The sequence below is a fragment of the Amborella trichopoda genome, chromosome 4 (assembly GCF_054954075.1).
Source record: "Amborella trichopoda isolate Santa Cruz 75 chromosome 4, AtrichopodaSantaCruz75HAP2 v2.0, whole genome shotgun sequence".
In the NCBI taxonomy this organism is placed as follows: domain Eukaryota; kingdom Viridiplantae; phylum Streptophyta; class Magnoliopsida; order Amborellales; family Amborellaceae; genus Amborella; species Amborella trichopoda.
This window is the reverse complement of record NC_142339.1, coordinates 28,299,790-28,326,174: the sequence shown is the minus strand read 5'-3', so window position 1 is coordinate 28,326,174 and position 26,385 is coordinate 28,299,790. Positions and strand designations below refer to the sequence as shown.

The 26,385-nt window shown below is 34.6% G+C and overlaps 1 protein-coding gene and 1 long non-coding RNA gene across 7 annotated transcripts; one reads left to right on the top strand and one right to left on the bottom strand.

Annotated features, from left to right (window-relative positions):
* Positions 1 to 1,599: 1,599 nt before the first annotated feature.
* LOC18421756 (uncharacterized) lies at positions 1,600 to 20,358 on the top strand. Of its 6 annotated transcripts, none has more exons than XM_088865096.1 (4): positions 1,600 to 1,642; positions 3,230 to 3,365; positions 3,488 to 3,585; positions 19,722 to 20,358. In XM_088865096.1, the coding sequence occupies exons 2-4, from the start codon at positions 3,363 to 3,365 to the stop codon at positions 19,945 to 19,947; spliced, it is 327 nt and encodes a 108-aa protein (XP_088721222.1). In that variant the 5' UTR covers positions 1,600 to 1,642; positions 3,230 to 3,362; the 3' UTR covers positions 19,948 to 20,358. The 6 variants fall into 6 exon arrangements, with proteins under 6 accessions (XP_088721222.1, XP_088721226.1, XP_088721221.1 ...); XM_088865100.1 differs by having other exon boundaries at positions 1,600 to 1,716; XM_088865095.1 differs by having other exon boundaries at positions 1,600 to 1,841.
* LOC148782391 (uncharacterized) lies at positions 17,687 to 25,473 on the bottom strand. The gene is made up of 2 exons (XR_016054360.1): positions 25,319 to 25,473; positions 17,687 to 18,982 (listed from the first exon to the last, which is right to left on the bottom strand). It is a non-coding gene; the product is annotated as an uncharacterized LOC148782391 (long non-coding RNA).
* Between the last annotated feature and the right edge of the window lie 912 nt (positions 25,474 to 26,385).

The following is a 26,385-nucleotide window of genomic DNA, read 5'->3' as shown; positions in this document are numbered from 1 at the left end:
GCCTCCCTAAAAGGCACTGGTCATTCAAAAGGATGACTCCTCAATATTTTTTTTCTTTCCATTGTGTCTTAGGTGTCTACTTCTTTGTGAATACAAAAGAGGGATACTTTAAACTCCCCCTCAAACTTCTAGCTAAGGGAACTCCTAAAAACTATGATTATTAACCTGAATGACCACACAAGCTCTAGTGAGCCCTAGTGCACTTAAAACCCAGTTTGATAATCCCAAAATTTTGCAAAACCTATTTCAAATTATAGTAGACCCTGAGAGCTTTCCATTGGGCCAAGAATAATCCAAAACGGACCTACAAAGTAAAAGTTGGAAGTTTGACAATGTCAAGGAGCAAATTTACCAAAATACCACTGCCCGGGCCGCACGCCTCGCTCAACCTGATGGGCATGAGGCGGTGGGGACTTTTCCCGATTATTTAGAATTAGTCAAAATTATGCGAGTGCTTCAGAAAAATATGAAATTGTGAGAACTTTTTACTGAATCTGGACCCTTAGATCGAATCAATCTAATTTCAACCTTGACCCTACTTCAGCCTATAAATACTTCATCCAAAATCATCGGGAAAATCTAAAAAAAACATTGAAACATAGATTAGAAAATTGAAATTGGGAAAATTCCAGAAAATAGGATAAAACCCTAGCATATCAAATCGCAAAATTTGGATTAGAAAATAGGAGAACTCAAATCCTTTAAAAAATTAGGGAAAACCATCTCTCAATCTTAGAAAAATTTAGGTGAACCTTACATAAATCCCTAAGTCTTCTTCAAGCCTTAGGAACCTTAGATCTAGGTAAAAAAGCCTTAGATCTATCAAAATTCCAACAAGCAAATGTATCCCAAGAGGAAATGGTAGAACAGGAAGAACAGCCTGATCCAAGCCCTAAACTTCCGGTTTCAAGTCGGTAAGGCAAGTGCTTCCTCCTCCTCTTTAGTTTAGTTTTTTTTAATTTTAATTTATTTATTTTTATTTGAAATTTATGTTATTTTAAGGTAGTAAAATTTTAAGAGTATTTAAAAAACGATATACATAGATTTTGAAGCTGGAGCTGCCAATAGATTGAGAAAAAGAATCGAATATGTATAGATTTGCGATGTCTCCAAGCTTATAATTTGAACGATCTCACTCTCTCTGCTATTTCATAAATTTAACTCATTCTACATGATATTTGAGTTGATCTCGCTCTAAGAACTGCTCAAATCCAAGCTTAACTAAACCCGAATTTCCCTTAATCTGATTCAAAATACTTCAAAGCCATACCTGTTTGATTCAAAATACTTCAAAGCCATACCTGTTTGGTGATTTTACGAGCATTATTCAATCATGAATAATGACAAAATTTCAAAAAAAAAAAAGGCTTTAAATTCACAAGACGGGAAAAAAAGAAAAAAAAATTGTTCCTTTAATTATTAGGGCAACTAATTCTCTAGTGCCGAATTGCCGAGTTCCGCGAACCAAACCGGCCGGTTCTTTCAAGAAGCGCTCGGGACCCTATCTATTGAGAAAGTCGTAACGGTCACCGACCACTCCTGGGACGTTTCGGAACGGTTTGCCCTTTTTCATTGCGAACTGGAACTCAGCGCTCAGAAACTCAGCGATCGGAACTATTTCACGCTGTGCGCCTTCCGTAAGGTGTGCATCACTCCCTCACATTCCAGGCCTTGGCTTATTCCCCGAAGTTTTAATTGAGAGCCCTTTTCTTTCTGGTATTCTAAGAACCCTAGAATCAATATTAAGAGTTACAATTGTCTGTAGTGCGAGAGAAATATTGAGTAAGAGACAGAAGAATATTGATCATTCTCAGAGAGGAAACCCCACGCCATTGAAAAATGTCTGGAATTTACTTTTCTGGTTCCCTTCATATTTTATTGTTTTGATTTTTTAGGTTTTACTCTCTGAGCTGTGATTTGATTTTTAAGTTTTACTCTCTGAGCTGTAATCAAATTTTATGTTTTAGTTTTCTCATCTTATCCAATATCATTGCAGGTAAATTCTACAAATGCTGAATAGTTTTTTTAATTTTATTTTTTTATCCGTGCTGATTGTTTCTTAGTATGCCGTTGATTTCTGTGCTGATTGGTTTCTTAATCTCCTGTTTTTCTTTCCTTTATTTCATTAATGTTCCCCATCTCTCTCTCCAGAGTCTTGACCTCTTGGTTATTCGCATCATAATATAGTACAGGGTTAACATTTGGTTTATCTGGGAATTGGCATCATAATATAGTTCAGGTTGACATTTTAATGATGATGATGCAATCAAGGATTGTTAGTGTAATAAACTTTAAGGCAAACATTTTGATGATGATGATGATGATGATGATTCTATGTTCTATTGATTTTAGCACGGCTCGTAAATGTGAACTCAAAATTCTTGTTTTCTTAGAAATATAGAGTTTATTTGGCTTTAAGACTGAGTTCATTTGGATCAAAATTTTAACTGTAAATGCAGGAAAAAATGTGTTTTGAGTTTGATGGATTTTGGGTAAATCATTGTGGAAATATTTGAAATTCCTGGAATTATATTCTGTTTTGATGAAAGGGTCTTTGGATTCAGTTTGAAGTGTTTTTGGCTGGGTATTCTTTTAATTAATTCTGATAAATCCTATTTCAGTTTGATGGCATTCCTTTTGTGATTAACCTTAATATGGATTTCTGTATTTTCTTTACTGCTAGAATTCTAAAACATGTCTACAAATATTTTTTTTTTCTTCATGATAAAAGAGCAACCATGTCTCCGTTAGAGATTCTGTTGCATGTGAAGTCGTCCATGAATGTTATGCATGTGCTTGGTTTAGGGTTTACATTATCTTTGGCTCCTGGTTCAAGCTCCATGTGAAGAATGTGGAAGCTTACAGTGCAGAATATAGTGATTTGTTGTGTTTTTTTGGAGGTATATGGGAAAGCATATGCGTGCCATGGATGGTATCATGGCCTTGGCCATGAGCTGTTGAAGGCAGCCAAACTAAACTGAATGACAAAATGATTTAAGTGCAGTATGTAAAAATCTGGTGTATATAACAAATGACCATCTACAATTTGAAAAAACTACAGATCCATTTTATCTAACTAATATTCTCAATGTTTGTTCGTGTTGCATTGAGAGATTCACTAAGTATGAATTTTGGTATCTTTAATGTTCGTTTTCGTTAACTCCCCTCATAAATGTTCGTTTCCATTAACTCCCCTCATAAAATTAGAAAAAGCATATTGTCTGCTCAGGACTATAGGAGATGCATGGTCATAGGATCATCACCTTCCAATCAACATGTTGGATGCTGATTAGAGACAGTGGAATCCACTTTGATGTTCTGGGGGCCCATCTCTTTCTCTTAATCACTATTTGTCATGCTTCATGGTAATGACCATCATGACCACATATCCCTTGTTCACAAATGGATGATTAAAGCATATTGTGCTTCTCCAAATTAATAAAGGAAAAAAATGAACTTATCTATATACGTTTGTTGATATGCACAGCCGTTTGGAGGTGGGACTGGTGGGGGGTTGAAATTGAACATGGACAAAGTTGGAGTCTCAGAGAGCGGGAAACATCTTGAAGAATGTTCTGTTGCCAAGTGAGTGATTTTCTTTCTTTTACTTTTTCTTCTCTCTCTTTTGGTTGTTTGATGTTGAGTTTGTTAGAAAGAGCTAATGTCATGCAATGCAAACTAACTAGGACCTGAAATTTATGTTAGCTGGCTTACAATTCCATGCTTACCTTTGATTCTTAGCTTTTTTAAGAAGTAATTGCTTTACTTTCCCTATGTTCTTTTCTCTCAGGCTTTTGTCCTTCATCAACCATTTCCTGAGACTAGCTGTCACAGAGGCACTTTCTCACTACCTAACCCATGCGGCGCCAAGCCTAATTATTGCAATAAGTAAGGCTTGGCCAGCCTTCCACATGCGACAAAAGTGAACATGACAATCACACAACAAGGGTCTCTCGCACAAGCTAACAAGTCAAGGGTTATATACCACTTTATTACTTTGTACACTTATAGGAGTATGTTGCCACACATGGTCTACAAGAGTCTGGGTTAGGGGTTTATATAGACACCATTTAATACTGTTCAAGATTCAAATTCATACACGTGGTGATTAGCCTTTGTGCATGACCTGATCAAGTACACCTGGTGGCTCACTAGCAGCCCACCTGGTCCCTTAGCAACAACCCACTCCTTGGGTCAGTTATTATAGTCCCTCAATCTTAACTACCTACCTTTCCCTCGTCCTTGATTCATGGGCAGCTGGCAAATCAACCTAAGGCAGTTCCGTAACTGTCTCCCCATCCTAGTTGACCAACGCCCAATGGTTGTGCCCACATCTCTGGCCTGCCCTCCACGTGTACCTACTTTTGAATTTGAACTTGGCGCTTGCTCAGCTTGGGTGCCCACGGTCAACAATCATCCCAATCATGACCATTACGGTCTACACACCTGTCCAACCACGTGTATGGAAAGCCTACCCCTTATACATGGTCCACACCCATGTCCTGTTAGGTTGAGCCCTCCAGGGTCTATCCAACCAAACCACTGCTTCTTTAGCCTTAGCTACCTATTCAAAACTCTTTGCCCAAGATCTTGCATCAAGGGTTCTTTAGCCAGTAGCCCACCTGTGCGTGCATCATGCACCAATACCACACCACCCTAACCTCTCGCATGATCAAAGCTGAGTGATACTAACCTCCCTCATATATGGTAGGTGGTTTAGGCCAAATGGATCAGTACCTAGCTACTAGATCTGGGGTAGAGATCACCATATCCAAGCCCAAGATTGGGTTTTGATTGGAGCTGCATTTACCATTCCAAAATCCCTCCCTTTTGAGGTGAATCTGGCTGGACCCTCCTCATCCCATTTTTAGGTAATGCAAATTCGAGGCTTGTGGCCTAGTGTTTGAGTTGTGATAGATTTGGATAATGACATGAAACATACACTTTATAAATTTCTTCTAATTTCTCTTCAGATAAATCTTCACACTAATTTGGCTTTTCCTCTCATGACCAAAACATCAAAGAAAAAATATTCCATTTGGGAATTCTTGATTTAGATGTTCCAAAGTCCCATCAAAGCTACATGCTTTGAAAATATTTCTGCACTTTATCCCTTTGTTAAAGGGTCTGCAATCATATTGGATGATGGCAAATAACTTACGGTTATTTCATTTTTTAATAATATCATAAATATAATGATAGTCAATTTCAATGTGCTTACCCTTGGAGCTATAGTCTCCATTTCTAATTGATGAGATGGCAGCCTGATTATCTCAAAAGATTTTAACCGGTCCATTTGTTATATCCAGCTTCAAATTATTTATGAAGCGTTTAATTTGGACGGCATAAGTTATAGCAATGCTACAAGCAATATACTTGGCTTTTGAGTTGCACAACCTTGTTTCTTTCTAGGCCAAGAAACACATCTAGATCCAAAGAGAAATACAAGTCTTGAGGTTGATTTTCTATAATCTGGGTCTCCTACAAAGTCTGCATCAGAGAATCCAGGAGCCTCTAAGTTATTAGCTTGGAAGCACAATTTGTAGTTTTTAGTTTTTTTAATATACTTGAGTATCTTTTTTACGGCTTGCCAATGAAGCATCCCAGGATTACTCTGAAATCTACTGACAAGACTATATGTGTGACTCAAATCAAGCCTTGTACACAACATGATATAATTTATACATCCTACAACTTGAGCATATGGAATTCTTTTCATTTAATATTTGTCATTGTCATTTGATGGACACATTTTTTTTGACAATTTCAAGTCTTTACAAACGGGTGTATATATTTTTTTTGACAATTTCAAGTCTTTACAAACGGGTGTATATATGGGCTTACAATTTTCCATCTTAAATCTCTTTAAAATACTTTCTAAATAATTTCTTGAGATAAACATAGGAGTCTCGAACTTCTATCTCTTGTTATCTTAATGCTTAATGCATATAGGGTTTCTCCCGTATCTTTCATCTCAAAGTGAGAACTTAGCCATGATTTGGTATGGTTAAGTTTGCCAATTTCATTACCAGATAGCAAAATATCATTTGTATATAATGATATGGTAACAAATTGCTCTCATTATTCTAGACATATACACAATGGTCCAATCTATTGGCTACATAACCAATTTCAGTGATTGTGTTATGAAAGGTGAAGTACCACTGCATATAAGACTGTTTTAGACCATATAAATATTTCTTAAGTTTGTATATTGTCTTCTTGGCCTTTAATTACATTTCCTTCTAGTTGTCTCATGTATATATCTTCTTTTAATTCTCCATTCAAGAAAGTTGTTTTGACATCTGAAATAATTATAGATCATAATATGCAAGTAATGTTGGGATGATCCTAATAGATGAAAATTTTGCTACGGGAGAATAAGTCTATACATAATCTATACCCTTCTTTTGGGCAAGTCCTTTAGCTACCAACCTAGCTTTATATTTATCTATGAATCCATTTGCATTAAGCTGTTTCTTTAGGACCCATTAGCAACCAATGGCTTCTATCTTTAGGGAGGTCATTCAACTCCCGAACTTGATTCCTTTTAATATAATCAAGTTCATCATCCATGGCTTGAGTTGAGTCATGTGAACTAGTAGCTTCACTGTAGCTTTGAGTTTCATCTATTGTATCTTCACTCATGGGAAAATAATTATCTTCATTCATGAACACATAAAATTCTTCTAAAGTGGTAGATGGGGCTCTAATTCTTTTAGGTTTATCTGGTATACTAGTTTCAATTAAATCATTCTTACCAATTCTAGACACATCTTTATCAATTTCGTTTAAGTCAATAAGATTATTTAAAGTACGTTCATCATCTATATTTTCTAGGAAAGGTGCATCACGGTTCTCAATTAAGGATATAATATCATGGTTATAGAATCTACTAAAAAAAAAATATCATTACTATAGAATCTATAGCCCTTAGAATTATCTGAATAACCTATAAAGGAGCATTTGATAGTTTTACTTTATAGTTTATCTTTATTTTATGGTGGTACAAGCACATGTGCCCAAAAACCCCAAACTTTCAAGATAGTAAGGTCAGGTTTCCTACTACTCCATAATTCATAGGAGGTCAAGTCTATGGATTTAGTTGGGACACGATTAATAATGTACATTGCAGTGTTGAGCCTCACCTCAAAATGAGATGATAAATCTGAAGGGCTCATCATAGACCTAACCATGTCCATTAGAGTTCTATTTCTTCTTTCAGTCATACCATTTTGTTGTGGTGTACATGGTATGGTAGTTTGGTGTATGCTCCTTAAAAAATCAGTAAATAAGTCGGAGCAATATTCATCTCCTCTATTTATTCTAAGAATTTTAATTTGTCTCCCTAGCTAGTTTTCTACCTCAGTTTTATATTCTTTAAATGTTTCTAATGCATATGAATTGCTAGTAATTTAGTATACATATCCATAACGAGAATAATCATCTATAAATGCTATGAAATATTTCATACCTCTATGTGTTTTTACATTTAATGGGCCACATATATCAGAGTGAACAATACTAAGTAATTTAGTAGACCTTTTCCCTTTAGGAAAAAGCTTCTTGGTTAATTTACCAAAAATTCAGGGATCGCATGTTTTGAACACATTTTCTCCTAAGTTGGGGAGTATTTTGTCGTTTTTTATTTATTTATGTCCTAATCTTAAGTGCCATAAATATGAATCATCCACACACACATAAATATAAAGGAAGCATAATAATATGAATTTTCATTAATGTTCAATCAATACAAATTATCAACTTTAATACCATACAATAATGCTCGAGAATGTTTACCAATTGTGACCCAACGAGACCTGAACTTTATTTCATAGCCTTTGTCGTCTAGCCTAGGAACATAAATCAAATTGCGCCTCATATTGGGTACATACAAAGTATCATTAAGTAGGAGATTCGTTCCTCCAGATAGACACAACTTAAAAGTACTGGCATCAAGTACATCGCAATAGGTATCATTTCCCGTATAAATCTGTTGGTTACCATCTGCGATCTCCGTCAACTCGATGAATCTGTCATTGGTCATCGAAACATATCGAGTGGAGTCTGAGTCGACCCACCAATTCCTCTAGTCATGGTTGGCTGATTCTAAACTATGCAGATCAAATCATTTTTTTTATTTTGATTATTATTATTTCGATCATTGTTATTTTGGTTCCTATTTTTTTTTTTCTGCTTAGGATAATTAAACTTGATGTGCCCAGTTTTCTTACAATAAAAACATGTTTTGTCAGCCTTATTCTTGTGATTTTTTAAATTTTTCCCCTTTCCCTAATACCTATTATTGTTATTTTTCTGATTATTGTGTGGTTTTTTGGGAATTTGAGAAGATGAACTTTGAGCAAAGTGAAGCTCATTTGACTTCTTCCTCATTCTTCTCTTAGCTTCAATACTGAGGTTCATGAGAAGATTCAACTTAGTTATCGCTTGTGCTAAGTGGTTTAATGCAATTACAACAGGCTTCAAGATGGAGGGAGACTGTTAATGACAATGTACACTTGCATGCGGGCAGGGATTGGATTCTCAGCTGCAACAAGGTCCTCTGCAGCACTGTCATTTTGTTGACATGCTCGATCATTGAGTCCAATTCCTTCATTTTGCAAGAGTTATACTTTTCTAATAATAATTGCACATAGGTCTCAAAAGTGGTCCCCTATTTTTTAGATAGGGCACCCATCATACTTCGAGCTGTGGTGTGGTTCTGGCTATTTTATCATCTTCTAACCATTTGTCAAATTGCGTTTTGGCTGGACCATTGGCATTAGCCTCTAAAACTGTTGGTTCTGTATCTAGAGTATAATCCACCCTATCTTGGAAGAGATAATTAGTTCCATTGAGTTTTTCAAGTTTTGATAGAATTTCCATGCATAGCCTAGATGCCATTTGAAGTTTCAAGTTTGCCTAAAATTTAACGGTATAAAGATGTAGGCAAATTGAGCTCAAAAAAATTAATGAAGATTTGTGTTTTAGAATTGATTGTCTGCTAGTCAAATCAATTGGTTGCCGACTCTTTATGGGCTGCAACCTCAATGAAGAATACTTGAATAGTTTATGAGCATATTGGTGTGATGCAAGAGCTTAATTAAAAATACAACAGCAAAATGCTTTATGCAAGTTCTTGAACTATAAAGCTTAACATTATAGAGAGAGGAAGCAAGAGGATACAAGACTGATGTCAACAAATATGTCAATATGAGGGAGTTTGTTGTTATTGTTTATAATAGGTAATATTTGCTGTTCTCTACAAAATATGGACCACAATCAAGAAAATCAATTTACAAAATCTCATCATGAATTTTACCCACTTAAGCAGATCAAAGCATGAAAAAAAAATGCAAAGCAAAGACGATTATGATGCAAGTAAATATCCACAAAAGAAATATCCCTAAATTACCATCCAAGCATACAAAATAAGATGAATAAATAAATAAATCAAACTAATATGTAGTAGAAATAAAAGCTTTTTTTTTTTGTTTATAGTTTAAATGGGCAAAACCCAAAATTTAAGAACACGCTGGCTGTACAGCTAAACAAGGCGAGTGTTAAGAGCACCCAATGCATACGCCAACTGTTCTAACTTGAAAAAAGCTCGTCAAGGAACCCTACCACTCTCTAATGTATAATTTTATGAAATTTGGAAAGTTTTCCCTTTAAACCAATCTTGTGCAGCCAAATCTTCAAAGCTATTAAAGAGAGAGAGAGAGGGACAAAGAGAAAAGTTGGGGCTTCGTTCACCTACAATAGTTTTCATGTTAGTCTTGAAGCTGATAGAGAGAGAAAATATAGTTTTTGAAGGGGCAAGCAGCAACAAGGGATACATGCTTTAAACAAGCCAGCATCTATATCCAAAACTCAATTTTTCCTTGGAATAATATGTACTTAGAGAGAGAAAAGAGAAGACTTGATTTTATGACTCACCAATGGACAATAGATTTTCAAAAAATGTTAAACTTGATATTGGAGAAGCATTTATGGCTTCTACTAATATTTTATATTTTACATTTTACATTAACAAAGTTAAAGAAATGGAAAAAGAGTTTAGATTAACAAAAGGATGACAATCAATACAAAATAAAGACAAAGTACATAATAGAATAAGTTAATAAAAGAGATGAAAGTTAGAACTAGGATACAGACAATATTCATAATAGAATTGCCTTGAATAAAGAGAGAAACAATGGAGCGATTGTAAAGTTGCTTAGATTTGAAAAATCCGGTTTGGGATGATAAGCTAAATCTAAGTACGTGGACGTGGGAAAGGAAATACTTTTATACCAATGTTGAATTTGAAAAGAAATGAGATAACCCACCCAAAATCCTAGTTATTGAAAGGGAGCGCTGTTGGACAATAAATCATAGAGAGCCAGAGTTTTTTCAGAATGATTGAGAATAACTTTTTGTTTTTTTGTCTCTCCATAGCCATGAAACCCTAACTTATAGAGGGATGAGAGGAGGTCATTCTCTAACGTTCAGCTTTTGTTCCTGGAGTCTTTGAGAAGTGGCCCTCGATACTTAAAAGATGGGCAGTTATCCATTATCTGTTGGGAAAATGATTTTTACGTAAAAAAATCCTTGCAAAGAGAAACACTACTTAATACATAGTATTTGTAGGAAAAACATTAATTGGATTACAAAAGAAATATGTGGCACATGTGAGGCCCCATGGCTAAGTGGGAGATGTTGGTATGTGTGTGTAGCCATGGGGCCTCACCTGTGCTACATATTTTTTTATAATTTAATTAATGTTTTTCCTACAAATACTAACCATGGGGCCTCACATGTGCCACACATTTCGTTTTTAGTCCTTTTAATGTTTTCCTAAAAATATCATGTATTAATTAGTGTTTATTTCTTGGGAAAAATATTAGTGTTTATCTTTAAAAGGATTTTTTTTTAGAGAGAAAATCATTTTTCCAATAGATAATGGATAACTCCTCATCTTCCAAGTATTGAGGGTCACTTCTTAAAGATTCCAGGAAGGAAAGCCGAACGTTAGAGAACGGCTTCCTTTCATCCCTCTATAAGTTAGGGTTTCATTGCCATGGAGAGACACTGAGAAACAAAATGCTATTCTCAATCATTTTGGAAAAACCCTGGCTCTCTGCAATTTACAGTCCAACGACGCTCCTTTTTAATACTTGGGATTTTTGCCAGGTTATCTCCTATCTTTTAAAGTTCAAAATTGGTATCAGGGCGTTTATTTTCCCACGTCTAGGTACTCTTCTTTTGCTTACCATCCCAAATCAAAGTTTTTAGATCTATGCAAACTTTCCAATCGCTCCATTCTATCTTTTTGTTCGAGGGGATTCTATTATGTATATTCTCTTTATCCTAGTTCTGACTTTCATTTCATTTGTTAACCTATTCTATTATGTATTTTAGATTTATCTTATTTTGATTGTCATTCTTTTGTTAACCTAAACTACTTTTCCATTTCCTTAAATTTGTTAATGTAAGATATAAAATATCAACAGAAACCATAAAAGCGTCTCCAAAATCAGGTTAAATTTTTTTGACAATCCATTTTCCATTGGTGAAGTCGTAAAATCTAGTCTTCTCTTTTCTCTCTCTAAATAAATATTATTTTGAAGCAAAATTGAGTTTTGGATACTGCTGCTGGCATGTTTAAAGCCTGTATCACTCGTTGCTGCTCGCCCCTTCAAAAACTGTATTTTCTCTCTCTATCAGCTTCAAAACTCATATATAAGCTACTGTAGGTGAAAGAAGCTCCAACTTCTCTCTCTCTCTCTCTCTCTCTCTCTCTCTCTTTCGTTAATAGCTTTGAAGATTTGGATGCACAAGATTGGTTACATGAGAGAGTGGTAGGGGGTCATGAGAGAGTGGAAGGGGGTTCCTTGACGAGCTCTTTTGCAAGTTGGAACAATTGGCATACAGTATTGTGTGATCTTAAATTCTCACCTTGTTTAGCTGTACAGCCAGTGTTCTTAATTTCTGTGTTCGGCTTTAATCTATATACAAAAAAATAAAACCAGCTTCTATTTGTACTACATATTAGTTTGATTTATTTATTTATTCACTTTATTTTGCATGCTTGGATGGTAATTTAGCGATGTTTCTTTTGTGGATATTTTATTTGCATCATAATCAACAGCCAGCGTGTTCTTAATTTCTGTGTTCGGCTTTTAATCTATATACAAAAAAAAAATCAGCTTCTATTTTTACTACATATTAGTCTGATTTATTTATTTATTCACTTCATTTTTGCATGCTTGGATGGTAATTTAGCGATATTTCTTTTGTGGATATTTTATTTGCATCATAATCATCTCTGCTTGTGGATATTTTATTTTCATCATAATCATCTTTGATATGCATTTTTTTTTTTCTTTGATCTGCTTATTTAAATTGAATTTCTTGATTGTGGTTCATATTTTGTTGAGTATAGCAAATATTACCCGTTATAAACATTAACAATAGACTCTCTCATATTGATATATTTCCTCTCTCTAGAATGTTAAGCTTTATAGTTCGAGAACTTGCATGAAGTATTTCGCTGCCGTATTTTTATTTAGGTTCTTGCATCACAGCAGTGTGCACATAAACTGTTTGACAGTATTCTTCATTGAGGTTGCATCCCATAAAGAGTCGGCAACCTATTGATTTGACTAGCAAACAATCAATTCTAAAACACAAATCTTAATTTTTTTAGCTTAATTTGCTTACATCTTTATACCTTTTAATTTTAGGCAAACTTGAAACTTCAAATGACATCTATGCTAGTCATGGCAGAATTATCAAAACTTGAAAAACTCAATGAAACTAATTTCCCTATGTGGAAAAGAAAAATTGAATACATTCTCTTCCAAGATAGGGTGGATTATGTTCTAGATACAGATCCACTACTTTTAGAGGCTAATGCCAATGGTCAAGCCAAAAGGTGATGTAACAAATGGTTAAAAGATGATAAAGTAGCTAGGACCACTTGGTTGAATTTTATGGAGGATGAATTATTAGAGGTTTTGAGGACCACAACACAGCTCGAAGTATGATGGGTGCCCTATCTGAAAAATATGGGACCACTTCTGAGACCCATGTGCAATTATTATTACAAAAGTATAGCTCTTGCAAAATGAAGGAATCAAACTTAGTGATCGAGCATGTCAACAAAATAATAGTGCTTTCAAAGGACCTTGCTACGGTTAGGAATCCAGTCCCTAACCGCATGCAAGTGTCCATTGTCATTTAACAGTCTCCCTCCCATCTATTGAACTACTCTGCACAAGGGATAACTATGTTGAATCTTCCCATGCACCCTAGTATTGAAGCTGAGAGAAGAATGAGGAAGACGAAAAATGAGCTCCACTTTGCTCATTTTTTTCAATCAAACCTATGCTCTCTAATGCTTAACTTTTTGGCAACCTGTGCTCTGATATGACACAGTGGTATCAAAGCACTGGTTGCCAAAAAGATAAACATTGGAAAGCACATGTTGCCAAAGAGATAGGCATTGGTTTGGATTTTTATTACTTGGAGAGGAGATTTAGGACCAGCAGGTCAGAGACAGAACTCAAAGAAAAGGCGATAGAAATTTAAATTTCTTTATTTTATTTAATTTCCTGCATTATTCCATATGGCAAACCATAGCAGTCCAAATGTTTCTCAACCATCGATTCCAATTTTCAAAGGTGAATTTTATGAGCATTGGAAATATTAAAAATGAACTTTAATATTGGCAAAAAAGAAAGAAATTGAAATTAAAGATGATGAAGAAGAAAATATGAAGATGGCGTGAGAAGAAGAAATTTGTCAAATGAAGATACATATTGAAAGTCTTGAAGCCCCAGTGTCTACACTAAAAAAAGAAAATGGAGAACTTCATAAGGTCATTGAAAATCTTGTATGGCAAAATTAACAAAATAAAAAAAGGAATTTTGCATCGAGGGGGAATGTTGAAAATGTGATGCAAAAATATAGGAGTTGGTCCATGTCTCTAAGTGGATTTGTGGGTAGTTATAGGTTTTGCAGCTATGGTTGGAAGTTATCTTATAATGGGAAGTTATTTTCTACTCTCTCTTAATGGGTAGTTATCCTAATAAGAAGTTATGAGTTGTAGTGGGGAGTTATTTAAAGTTGTGTTACGTACCTAGTTAGTGGGTGGTTTTATAACTGTTGTAAAGCGTTTAAATAGGCACAATCTATTGGAAAGTAATGCACTTGTGATAAACCTTTTGAGTTTTGTAGTTCTCTCTCCAAGACCAATATAGTGACTGCGTATCTAAATTTAATCTCTCCAAATGGTAGTAGTAGCCACTTGTATTTTAAAAAACACCAACAGTGGTATCAGAGCTTTTGAAAAAACCAACAGTTGTATTAGAGCACTAGTTGCCAAAAAGATAAGCATTGGAGAGCACAAGTTGCCAAAGAGATAACATTGGTGTGGAGATTTATTACTTGGAGAGGAGATTTAGGACCAGCAGGTCAAAGACAAAATTCAAACGAAAGGTTATAGAAATTTTAATTTCTTGCATTATTCCATATGGCAAACAATAAGAGTCCAAATATTTCTCAACCATCAATTCTAATTTTCAAAGGTAAATTTTATGAGCATTGGAGTATTAAAATGTAAATAATGTTTGGGTTTTGATAAAAAATAAAATGCTGTGATTTTTTGCAAAATAAATTTTTTTTGAGTCTTGATTAAAAAAAAATGCTAAGTGATTTGTAGTGAAAAAAAAATGCTTTGCAATGAAAAAAATAAAAAAAATGCTAAGTGATTTGCAATTAAAAAAAAAAAAGGTTCTTAAATGTGGTGTTCTTGAAAATGAAAAAGGACATTTTAAAAAGGGGGAAAATAAAATTGGAGAGTTCTTGATGTCGTGTTTTGCAAGAGTTTTTAAAAATGATTTTTATAAAAAATTCTGAACGGGGAACACGAGAAGTCCTAATGGGAAATCCATGCCAAGTGTAGGCATAGGAAAAATGATTTTTTGAGAAAGAATATTCACCAAATTACCATGCCATATGAACCACAACAAACTAGTGTAGCTGAAAGAAGAAATCTAATGGACATGGTTAGGTCTATGATGAGCCATTTAGATTTATCACTTCATTTTTGGGGTGAGGCTCTCAACACTGCAATGTACATAATTAATCGTATTCCAACTAAATCCATAGACTTGACCCCCTATAAATTATGGACTGGTAGGAACCTGACTTTACTATCTTGAAAGTTTGGGGTTTTTAGGTACATGTGCTTGTACCACCACAAAATAGGGAAACTACAAAGTAAAACTATCAAATGCTTTTTTTTATAGGTTATTCAGAAAATTCTAAGGGCTATAGATTCTATACCCATGATACTATATCCTTAATAGAGAGCGGTGATGCTCTTTTCCTAGGAAAATATAGATGATAAACATACTTTAAATAAGTTTATTAACTTACGCAAAATTGATAAAGATCTATCTAGAATTGGTGAGAATGATTCAATTTAACCTATTATGCCAGATAGATCTAAAAGAACTAGAGCCTCACCTACCACTGTAGAAGAACTTTATGAGTTTATGAATGAAGGCAGTTATTCTCCCATAAGTGAGAATATGATAGATGAACTTTAAAGCTATAATGATGCTACTAGCTCACATGACTCAGCTGAGTGGATTGAAGCCAAGGATGATGAACTTGATTCTATTAAAAGGAATTAAGTTTGGGAGTTGGTTGACCTATCTAAAGATAGAAAAGTCATTGGTTGCAAATGGGTCCTAAAGAAAAAGCTAAATGCAAATGAATCCATAGATAAATATAAAACTAAGTTGGTTGCTAAAGGATTTACTTAAAAGAAGAGTATAGATTATATAAAGCCTTATTCTCCAGTAGCAAAATTTTCATCTTTTAAGATCATCCTAGCAACTAATGCTAGGATGATCAAATGGATATTAGAATAGCTTTCTTGAATGGAGAATTAAAAGTATATGAAACAACTAGAAGGATATGTAATTAGAGGCCAGGGTACAAACTTAAAAAATCTTTCTATGGTCTTAAACAGTCTTCTAGGCAATGTTACTTAACCTTTCATAACGCAATCACTGAAATTGGTTATGTAGCCAATAGATTGGACCATTGTGTATATGTCTAGAATAGTGGGAGCAATTTTGTTATTTTATCATCATATGTTGATGATATTTTACTAGCTGATAATGATATTGACATGATTAAACATACCAAATCATGGCTAAGTTCCCATTTTGAGATGAAAGATATAGGAACAACCTTATATGTACTAGGCATTAAGATAACAAGAGATAGAAGTTCGTGACTCCTATGTTTATTTCAAGAAAATTATTTAGAACGTATTTTAAATAGATTTAAGATAAAAAATTGTAAGCCCACAGATACACCAATTTGTAAAGTCAAAGAAAATGTGTCCATCAAATAATAGTGACAAAGTTGAAATGGAAAGAATTTCATATGCTCAAGTTGTAGGATGTATAAATTATACCATGTTGTATACAAGGCCTGATTTGAGTCATGCATATGGTCTTGTCAGTAGATTTTAGAGTAATACTAGGATGGTTCGTTGGAAAGTCGTAAAAAAGATACTCAGGTATATTCAGAAAAGTAAAAACTACAAATTGTGCGTCCAAGCTGATAACATAGAGGTTACTAGGTACTCTAATGCAGACTTTGCAGGAGACCCAGATGATAGAAAATCAACCTCAGGACTTGTATTCCTCTTTGGAGGTAGATGTGTCTCTTGGTCTAACAAGAAACAAGGTCGTGTAGTTTGGTATATTATGAAAGCCGAGTATATTGATTATAGCATTACTACAACTTATGCTGTTAAAATAAACGCTGTATAAATGATTTGAAGCTAGATATAGCCGATGGACCAGTTAAATTTCTTTGTGATAATCAGACTGACATCTCTTCAATTAGAAATGGAGCGTATAGTTCCAAGGGTAAGCACATTGAAATTGATTATCATTATATTTACGAGATTATTAAAAAGAATGAAATAACTATAAGTTATTTGCAATCATCAGATATGATTGCAGACCCTTTAACAAAGGGATTAAGTGCATAAATATTTTCATAGCATGTAGCTTTTATGGGACTTAGGAACATCCAAGTTAGGAATCCCCAAATGAGATTATATTTTCTTTGATGTTTTGGTCATTAGAGGAAATGCTGCATTAATGTGAAAAACCCCATAACTTTGGATGATTCTTGTGTCATGAGATGCATAACCATACTAGCGTGAAAAGCCTCATGGTAATGATATACTTCATGACAATGATATTCGTCATAGCCAAATGGGAGATGTTGGTATGTCTGTGTGGCCATGGGACCTCACATGTGCCACATATTTCTTTTTTAATCTAATTAAATTTTTTTTTTTAATGCTATATATTAATTAGTGTTTTTCTTTGAAAGGTTTTTTTTTAAAGAGAGAAAATCTCCCAAGTATTGAGGGTCACTTCTCAAATATTCTGCAAAGGAAAGCCGAACGTTGGAGAATGTCTTCCTTCCATTCCACTATAAGTTCATGGCCTTGAAAAGACAGAGAGAAACAAAAAGCTATTCTTAATCGTTCTGAAAAAGCCGTGGCTCTCTGCGATCTACAGTCCAACGATGCTTCCTTTTAATACTTGGATTTTTGGCGGGTTATCTCTTCTTCAGATAGATAAAAAATTGCCCAAGGAAATGAAATCCATTATGAATGCATTTAATTACTCAATACAACCATGGGATTGAGGGAAATGTATTTCTGTAATACTCAATGCCATGCATGAGGTGAGGGTCTGATTCCAAGACCACTCTGTCTAGACTTGGAAGGAAAATGGAAATGCTCTTGAAATCATTTTGAAGATCGCGAACCGCAGGCCCTCCTTATACGACCATCCTTGAGAAATGGTGGTGGCGATACGCAACCAAGAGAACATCAATGGCAGCAGGTCCTTCGACACAAATACCACCTCAACCAATCCTCCTGGCCGCAAACTGTCAAGTTAACAGCAGAGCCTTTGGAGTTTGGAGATCTTTCCTTAGCATCCTTAACCTCTTTAAAGAACATACCCATTTCCACCCCCGGGAAGGTAGTCGAGTTAGGTTTTGGTATGACCTCTGGATAGGTCAATCCCCTGTGAGAGACTTTTCTCCTTCCCTTTTCCTCCTAGCCCGTAACCGTCTAGCCACTGTGGCAGACCTCTTCCCTACCCAGGGCTCAGTCAGAGTTTGGAGTCCCATCTTCAGGAAACCACCCTCAGATTCGAACCTCCAGGAATTCCTTGACCTCTCATCCCTTCTTCACTCAACCTTCCACCCCACCCAAGGCGACGACAAGATCATTTGGTGCCCGGCACCTTCAGGGACCTTTTTGGTCTCTTCAACCCCACACTTTTCCCCATGCTCCTGTTTCTGTAGTGGCAAAGGCTTGGTCTTCTTTCGCTCCTCCCATGATTCAAGTTTTTAACTGGATAGCTCTCTCTCTGCGAGAGTCCTCACTGTCGATCAGCTCCAAAGAAGAGGCCTGCCAATCCCAAACCGTTGCGCTATGTGCTTGGCAGCTGAGGAAACTAACAGCTATTTATTTATTCATTGCCCCGTTGTTCAATACCTTTGGGGAGCTCTTCTCCTAGTTTTTGTACAGAGCTCCTAGTTTGTGGGGAGATGTTTTTTTGATGTGTATTGCTCCCAGAATGGGAAGCCCATTTTTTTTATACTTAGCCTTCTTTATACAAAGTCAAATATTCTCAAGAAAAGATCATGAACCCCTGGCAATATTTTTTCAAGGGTATTGTGAAATGACGTTTCAAATGTTCTTCCTCTATCATGCGTTTCATATAAGTGGTGAGCCACTCTTCTTGGGCACCAAATCAAACTGCTTTATATTCATATTCTGTACAGGCAATCGTTGCTTCCTCGAATCCCAGACCATGCACCTCTTATAAATGATTTGTAGAAAGCTCAGGATCCTTGAGACTTTTGATCTTGACTTTGGCTGCGAAGCAATGTAGGTACATATACTGCAAATTCATATCATGTAGGAATAAAACATACCTTTTCTAGCATATTATATACATTCGTCGAAGGTTGTAAGTGACGCATCTCATTAAAATCACAAATCTGTACCTCATTAGTTAACTATCATGATGGTTGCTTTCATGGGGGTGGTACAGGATGTTTCTATTACAACACACCTAAATCCTACTGTATTGTTCTTTGAATGTGAAAACATTTTCCTTAAGTGTACAGGTCGCACAAGCAGCATTGACTTTACAATGATTGTGAACTCTAGTAAGAATATAATCTCGTTATGCTAAGCCTAAATATGAGATGGTGGATAACTTCAAACTTCTGTATTGCAGTACTATAGATGTCATAATGCATAAGTAATATTTTATGAAGGGACTTGATAACATGGTAGGCTTTAGCTGTGTCGATAATATTGAATTTGGCATAAATTCATTGCTATGACTTTTGAGTGGATCATTTACAATGTAAGAAGTGGTCCCCTTATTATTTGTTACTCATATTTAAGCTTAGATTCTTTATTGTCTTTTATTACATTTTTCTGTTTCTTTTTTTTTTTTTTTTGTGTGATGGGCAGTCAAAGCTACAAAATATGTGAATATCAGATCAGTTTGTTGTTCTATCGCGTATCATTGTCATGATTTCCTTCATTCATCTATTGGTACTAGATGTATTAGAGAAGCTTTTTGACTGCAATGTATTTTCAGTTCATTAGGAACATGGGTGTTCTCAGTAGTGGGGGCATTGGTTGCTATTCCTGTGGGAATACGAAGGAAGTCTTTGGCACCGCTAGTCTTCTTTGGCACAACTGGTACCATGCTTGATATTATCATGGGCATCAGTGCCTGCGAAAGAGAACATGCTGAGCGCCAAATGAAGCTTTTGGAAGAACAGATGGCCAAGGATAACACTTTGGCAGGTGAACTGCAGTGACTATCCTATGTTTTCTTCTCTTTTCTTGGTTCTTTTCCTTGTTCGCTTACTGTGGGTAATGTGGGAATTGAACCAAGCCTGGCGTTTGATATGAAGAGGATTTAGTCGTTGAGGTTTAAATTTTGACATACGCAAGAAACAACAGAGATGCATTTCGATATTTGTACACTGTTTGTCTTCATAATTAATGGGCCTTTTCGTTCCCAAGTGGTGACTTCTATTTATTGTCCAGAAATATTCAGGGGATACAGGTGACATGCTAATGTTGGAATTTGAAACTGTAACAAAATGGCGAATAGAGCTTAGGTTCAGTCGCCTGAGGACTTGATGATCATTCATGTAAACCGAAAATTCATATCGGAAACACGACCCCAGTTTCTTGAGTGTACTAACTGTCGAAAAAAAGAAAAAGGTTTCATGAGAGTTATTTTCTGAATCCGTCAGGAAGTGTGCCATGTTGGGCACTATAAATGTAACATTTAACATTATCATGTTGTGTACGCCTCGTGTATTCATGTTCTCTATGTGTATTGGTATTCTATCCAAGGTTTTAAAAAATTGATTGTTAACCCCGTATCGTCTATCCAGAACCGGGTTGGATCAGTAGATCAGCAGTCCCGATCGGATAATCGGCAGGATTGGCTGGCTCGAGCTTTAAAAAATTTCAAAAAATCCCTAAAAATATTGTTGTTTGAGTTTCAAAAAAAAAAAAAGGCTGTAGTGCATTATGTACTTCTATTATGTTGCAAAAATATGTGAAAATTGAGATGTTTCTTGTTTGAGTGGCAATTAATATTAATTTTAATACTAATTTTATAGTGCTTTTAAAAAAAAATTATATTCATTTGTGGTTTCTAGTGAAGAAATGAAGAAAGTGATTGAAGCCTTCAGTTTAAAAATACACTGATTTTGTGCTCATTGATTGACGTGGGCGCATATGAAAGTCACAAAAAAAGAGTTTCTATTATGTGTGGTGCATCAAAGATGTCGGACGATTAAGACAAAGAGATTGATTTTGAAAATGCTCTGTCCAGAACAGATTGACCGAGAAGAGAAGACGAGGGATTGATTTCGTGAATAAATTGATCGAGACAAGGGAAAGTGGAAGGATGGGAACATAAAGGTTGGGGAAGGGGGTTGCATTACTTTGGTCTCACATTAAAGATGTCGGACGAGTAATGGGAACGAAAAAGTTTAAAAAGGAACCTTGCTGGTGGTATGGCGAGCAGAGTTAGCAAGTCGCCAAGTTACTCACGAAATTTTCAAGAAATCGACGATTTTTTGAAAAACGATTTAACTTGTGACTTTTTCAATAGATCGGTTAAAACGTGACTTTTTCAAATTTTGAATAAATCGTTTCGAAAAACCCTTTTCTATAGACCATAGTTAACAAGTATGTAGTAAACTATTTCTTTCTAGAAATATGAAAATTGAATTCACCTACCTAATACTTATCTTGACAAATAGAATCAGTGTTTTAAAAAACGCCGAGTCGAACCGGACTCGCCCGGTTCGACTCGGAAATCGCGAAAGTGGATCGAATCGGCTGAAAAATCTGAAATCGTCCGGTTCTAGAGAGAACCGGACGATTCTGTACAGTGACTCGCCGATTTACTGTACTAAATCGGCGAGTCCGTACGGTTTTTTTTTTTTTTTTTTTTTTTTTTGTAATACTTGATCGATTTTTTGTAATCCATGAACGAATTGTTTTTGTTTTTTTGTAATCCATGATCGAATTTTTTGTTTTTTTGTAATCCATGATCGAAATGTTTGTTTTCTTTTCTTGTAATCCATGATAGAATTTTTTTTTTTTTTTGTAACCCATGATAGAATTTTTTGTAATCATGATCGAATGTTTTGTAATACATGATCGAAATGTTTGTTTTTTTTTTGTAATCCATGATCGAAATGTTTGTTTTTTTTTTTGTAATCCATGATTGAATTTTTTGTTTTTTGCTTTTTTTGTAACCCATGATAGAGTTTTTTGTAATCCATGATTGAATTTTTTGTAATCCATGATCGAATTGTTTTTTTCTTTTTTTGTAATCCACGATTAAATTTTTTGTTTTTTTATGTTTGTTTTTTTTTGTAATCCATGATCGAATTTTATGTAATCCATGATCGAATTTTATGTAATCCATGATCGAATTTTATGTAATCCATGATCGAATTTTTTGTAATCCATGATTGAATTTTTTGAAAATTTGTGATTTTTTTTTTTTAATCCATGAGCGAATTTGTTTTTGTAATCCATGATAGAATTTTTTGAAAATTTGTGATTTTTTTTTTAATCCATGATCGATTTTTTTGAAAATTTGTTTTTTTTTTTTTTTAATCCATATTATTCAAAGGGAAAATGAGAGAGATGATGATTCTGAGGCCACCCTATCCCAGCCATATTATTTACATATCGAGTCCCAACAGCAACAGTGTAGGGATGAGTACGACAATGCAGGTGAGCATAAAGGATGGACAATCTTCGGGGATTTTAGATTGGGAACACAAAAAAACACTAACACTCAGGGATTTGGGAATAGTCAGACGCCTGCTAATATCGATGATTCGTTTTTAGATCGAATCAATGAATTGTTAAACGAATTCAATCAATGGCACCAGCGTGACCAAGAAGAACAATAACGTCGTCTATCATTTTATTTTTAGATCATATGTTACTAATTTTATGCTTTATTGTAGTCCATGTATGTTGATATACTTATTCCATGATAATTATATGTTTATCCTTTTGTGTGATGTAAATTAAATGCTGAATGGCGGTTCATGCAGGGAAAGAACATATCAATATTCGCATATTCATTCAAAAACATGAAAATTCTTAATGAAGTACCTTCATTTCTTATTGAATTCCTAAAAAACAATATTTATAATGAATTTTAATAATTTTTTCGGATTTTTTTGAAGCTTTATTCTGACCGATTCACCCGATTCCCGATCCGGATCGCCGATTCGCCGATCCGGATCGGTTTTTTGGAAGCCCGATCCGGGTCACCGATCCGTTTTTTAAACCATTGAATAGAATAGATAACCATCTTATGATTTAGAGATATATCACATTGAATATTTGAAATTTATATTTATAGGGAGGTCATTTTTTATAGTGAGTGATATATATATATATATATATATATATATATAGTAAAAGCATTACTCCTTGCTACTATTAATTTTTTCTATACTGAGTAATATATATATTTAGAGTTTCAAAATTTCTAATATTTTATTATATCTGATTTTTTTAGTCTGGTCCGATATATTCACGATCTCTTTACAAGAAGTATTTTTGTTGATCCATATTTTTTACCTAATTTTTTTATCCGACGTTTTTACATAAAAAAGATTAGTTTTCGATTTCATGGTGAGCCGATTTATTGATAATCCCTGACTTGCTAACTATGATGGCGAGACATGCGTGAGCTAGAGACGAGAATAAACGCATAAAAAAATCTGAAAATTAAAAACATAAGTGAATAAATAAAATTTTTTGTTGAATTGGGTGAGGAGACCATGTTATCTGATAGAACTGGCCAATTCTGTCAGAGAAGTGGGGGGAACCAACCGATTCATAAGAGAATTAGCCGGTTCTCGATATTTCGTTGGAACTGGAGCGAGGTGAGTGGTTCTGGATTCGGATTAGCTAGTTTTGATTTGGATCGGCATTTTTTTAAAACAGTAATTCTATCTATAGGTTTTTGGGGGCTTTTTTCGTTATCTATATTATTATTATACTATTAAGTGACATTTAAAGAGTGGAGATATGTTGCCAGAATAAAAGGGGATCCTAAAGAATATGCAGGGCACCTATATAGATTTGGAGATACCAATGTACTATCTCTCGTATAATAAAGCACATCTATCCCAATAACAAGATTGAGAGATTTAAGGAGGCTTTGAATATACAATATATGAAAAGAGAGAGTATTTGGCGAATCAGCCGATTCACCTATTTTTGTATACGCACTGTTAAAAATCCATAGTTGGATTTTAGATATAAAATTTTAGAGTTGGTTAACTCAATTTTTAGGATGATTATCAATCTGGAATTTTTCTTTTTCTGTAAAATAAAAGTTGGTATTTTTAAAAAAATTTCTCTACCATTCGTTTTGGCTTTCTTTAGCAGTGGCACCATTTTGTAACGTCCATAGTATAGATGAGTGTTTGATGATTAAAGGGACACATAAGAATAGATGAGTCGGATGACTCATATAAGAATATGAAGAATGATCCTACAGAGCGTATCTAAATTTTGGACCTTCCATTCTAAAAGTCAAAGTCTTAAGCACCACTAACTTAGAGAGCCTGTCATAAGTTTTAATGTTCCGTTACTTTTGACCTTTTGGCCTTTCCTTTATTTACCTCCTTGAAACCCTCTGTCTTATCCCCACCACACCCAAGTTAAAAGTCATTTATTGTTTTCACCGTCTGTCATAACAGTGGAACTGTTTTGGTATATAGTTTTGGGTGCTATAAAGGCAAAGGCAAAAATGGACACAAGTTGAAATTTTCACAATGAACTTGCGCACATGCAAATGCAATATTACAATTACATCCACTTTAACCAATAAAATGAACACCACTTAGCTCTAATATCAACAATAAAAAGAAGATTACAACTCTATGAAGTCCTAATTACAAGATCTTAAGCACTTCACACCCAAAACATTCAAATTGTCACTTTTCAATGACAATTTACATGGAATGCGGTAGTCCTCTTTTCACAACCAAATATATAACATAAAGAACTTCAATACAAACTCAAATAATTCACAACGATAACAACAATGAGTAGAGTGCCAAACTAGTATGGGCAAAACCAAAATTTCAAACCCTTTGTACCCGGATCACAAGATGGACATTTTAAGGACTTAATTTTGTCCCATAAATGAGAGCATGGATGGTTTTAATACTCAAGGAGATCACTTCACTATGGAATCTGGAAGCTTATAATCAATTTTATACCACTTTAATAGGTTTCAAAGGACTAAGACAATCAGCATATTACTTTTCATGGAGCTTAGGAATACAAAGCAATTTCTCAACAAACACAGCTATCACGAACTTTATATTTTTTAATCTTAAAATGTGAAAGTAAGTTCACTAATCTAATATTTAAACTCACTTGAATACTCAGAAAATTCAGGTAATGAAAAACTAGACAAATCGACGTGTAGATGATGAGGATTCAAACTAGACTACACATAATCAAGGCATGGTGTATATGATTCAATTCTAACATGAAGGACTATGGAAACTAAGGATAATATGATGGAAAAACTTCCATAAAATAAAATTTACAGCAATCTATTGATGGGGGAAATAGGTTTTACTGGAAACTAAACTTCAACAAAATAAGTACCTTGAATATGGAGTTGATCCTGATCTTCAAGGAGAAACTAGCACACCATGGGAGAATAGATTACCAAAACTTGATGAGCAAAGGAAGTCTAAAGGGGTAGGTACGTGGGGCTCTTTTGGTCTCTTTCTCTCTCAAAGTTCATAAAATGGTCTCTTAAGTTGGGTAGAATGATCCTCATGTTGTATTTATCTTAAGTGATAAATTGTTAAGTGATTTTAGTTCTTGATGCTCTTCATCTATGACATATGAGATGCCATGATCCTAGCCATTCATCTCCATCCAACCACCTAGATTAAGGGATGAGATTTTGACAGCATTATCACACCATAAATCCTAGGTTGAACTTTTTATACTCTGGCCCTTGTCCCATAGATAATTTTCACTTAAGTTCATTGTGAAGATTCCATAAAACCCCTTAGTTTTTAATAAAATCATTAAAGTACTACATGGATAAGGGCGTGTCCATTTTAGTAATTAGAAAAACCCACGTGTGAAAAAAATATCTTATAGCACATCCAATGAAATTTCAACAACCAATATTCTTCACATGCCTCAAGCCTATTGGACAAAGGCACATGAAAAATTCACACATGTCAAAATATCTTCCATATGGATAAGGTTTTTAATTCAAATTATTTCTCAAATAACTTTGGCCCCACACATGACAAAAGGATCACATGTGTGTGAATTAAGCATGTGACAAATTAAATAAAAAACCTTATAAAATCAATTTTCAAAAGGATGCGGTTTGTATAGAGCCGAGGCTCTAAACAATCAAAGTAAAGTGCATCTTCAAGTAGTATCGAGCAATGTGGTTTCAATACTGGAAATCTTTGTGATAGCCTTAAAATATATTTTCATCTTTAATTATAAAATTTAAAGCTTGAAAAATAGCACAGATCGAGCAGGTCTATGAAAACCTTAAAAGTCTTGAAAATTAACGGTCAAAAAATGTGTTACAAGATGCATTATTTCCAAAACTTGAAAATTCATTTTTTTCCATGCATCTTGATGTCGAAATAATCAATTTGAGGATATTTGGACATCAAAACAACCTTTTCTAGTGA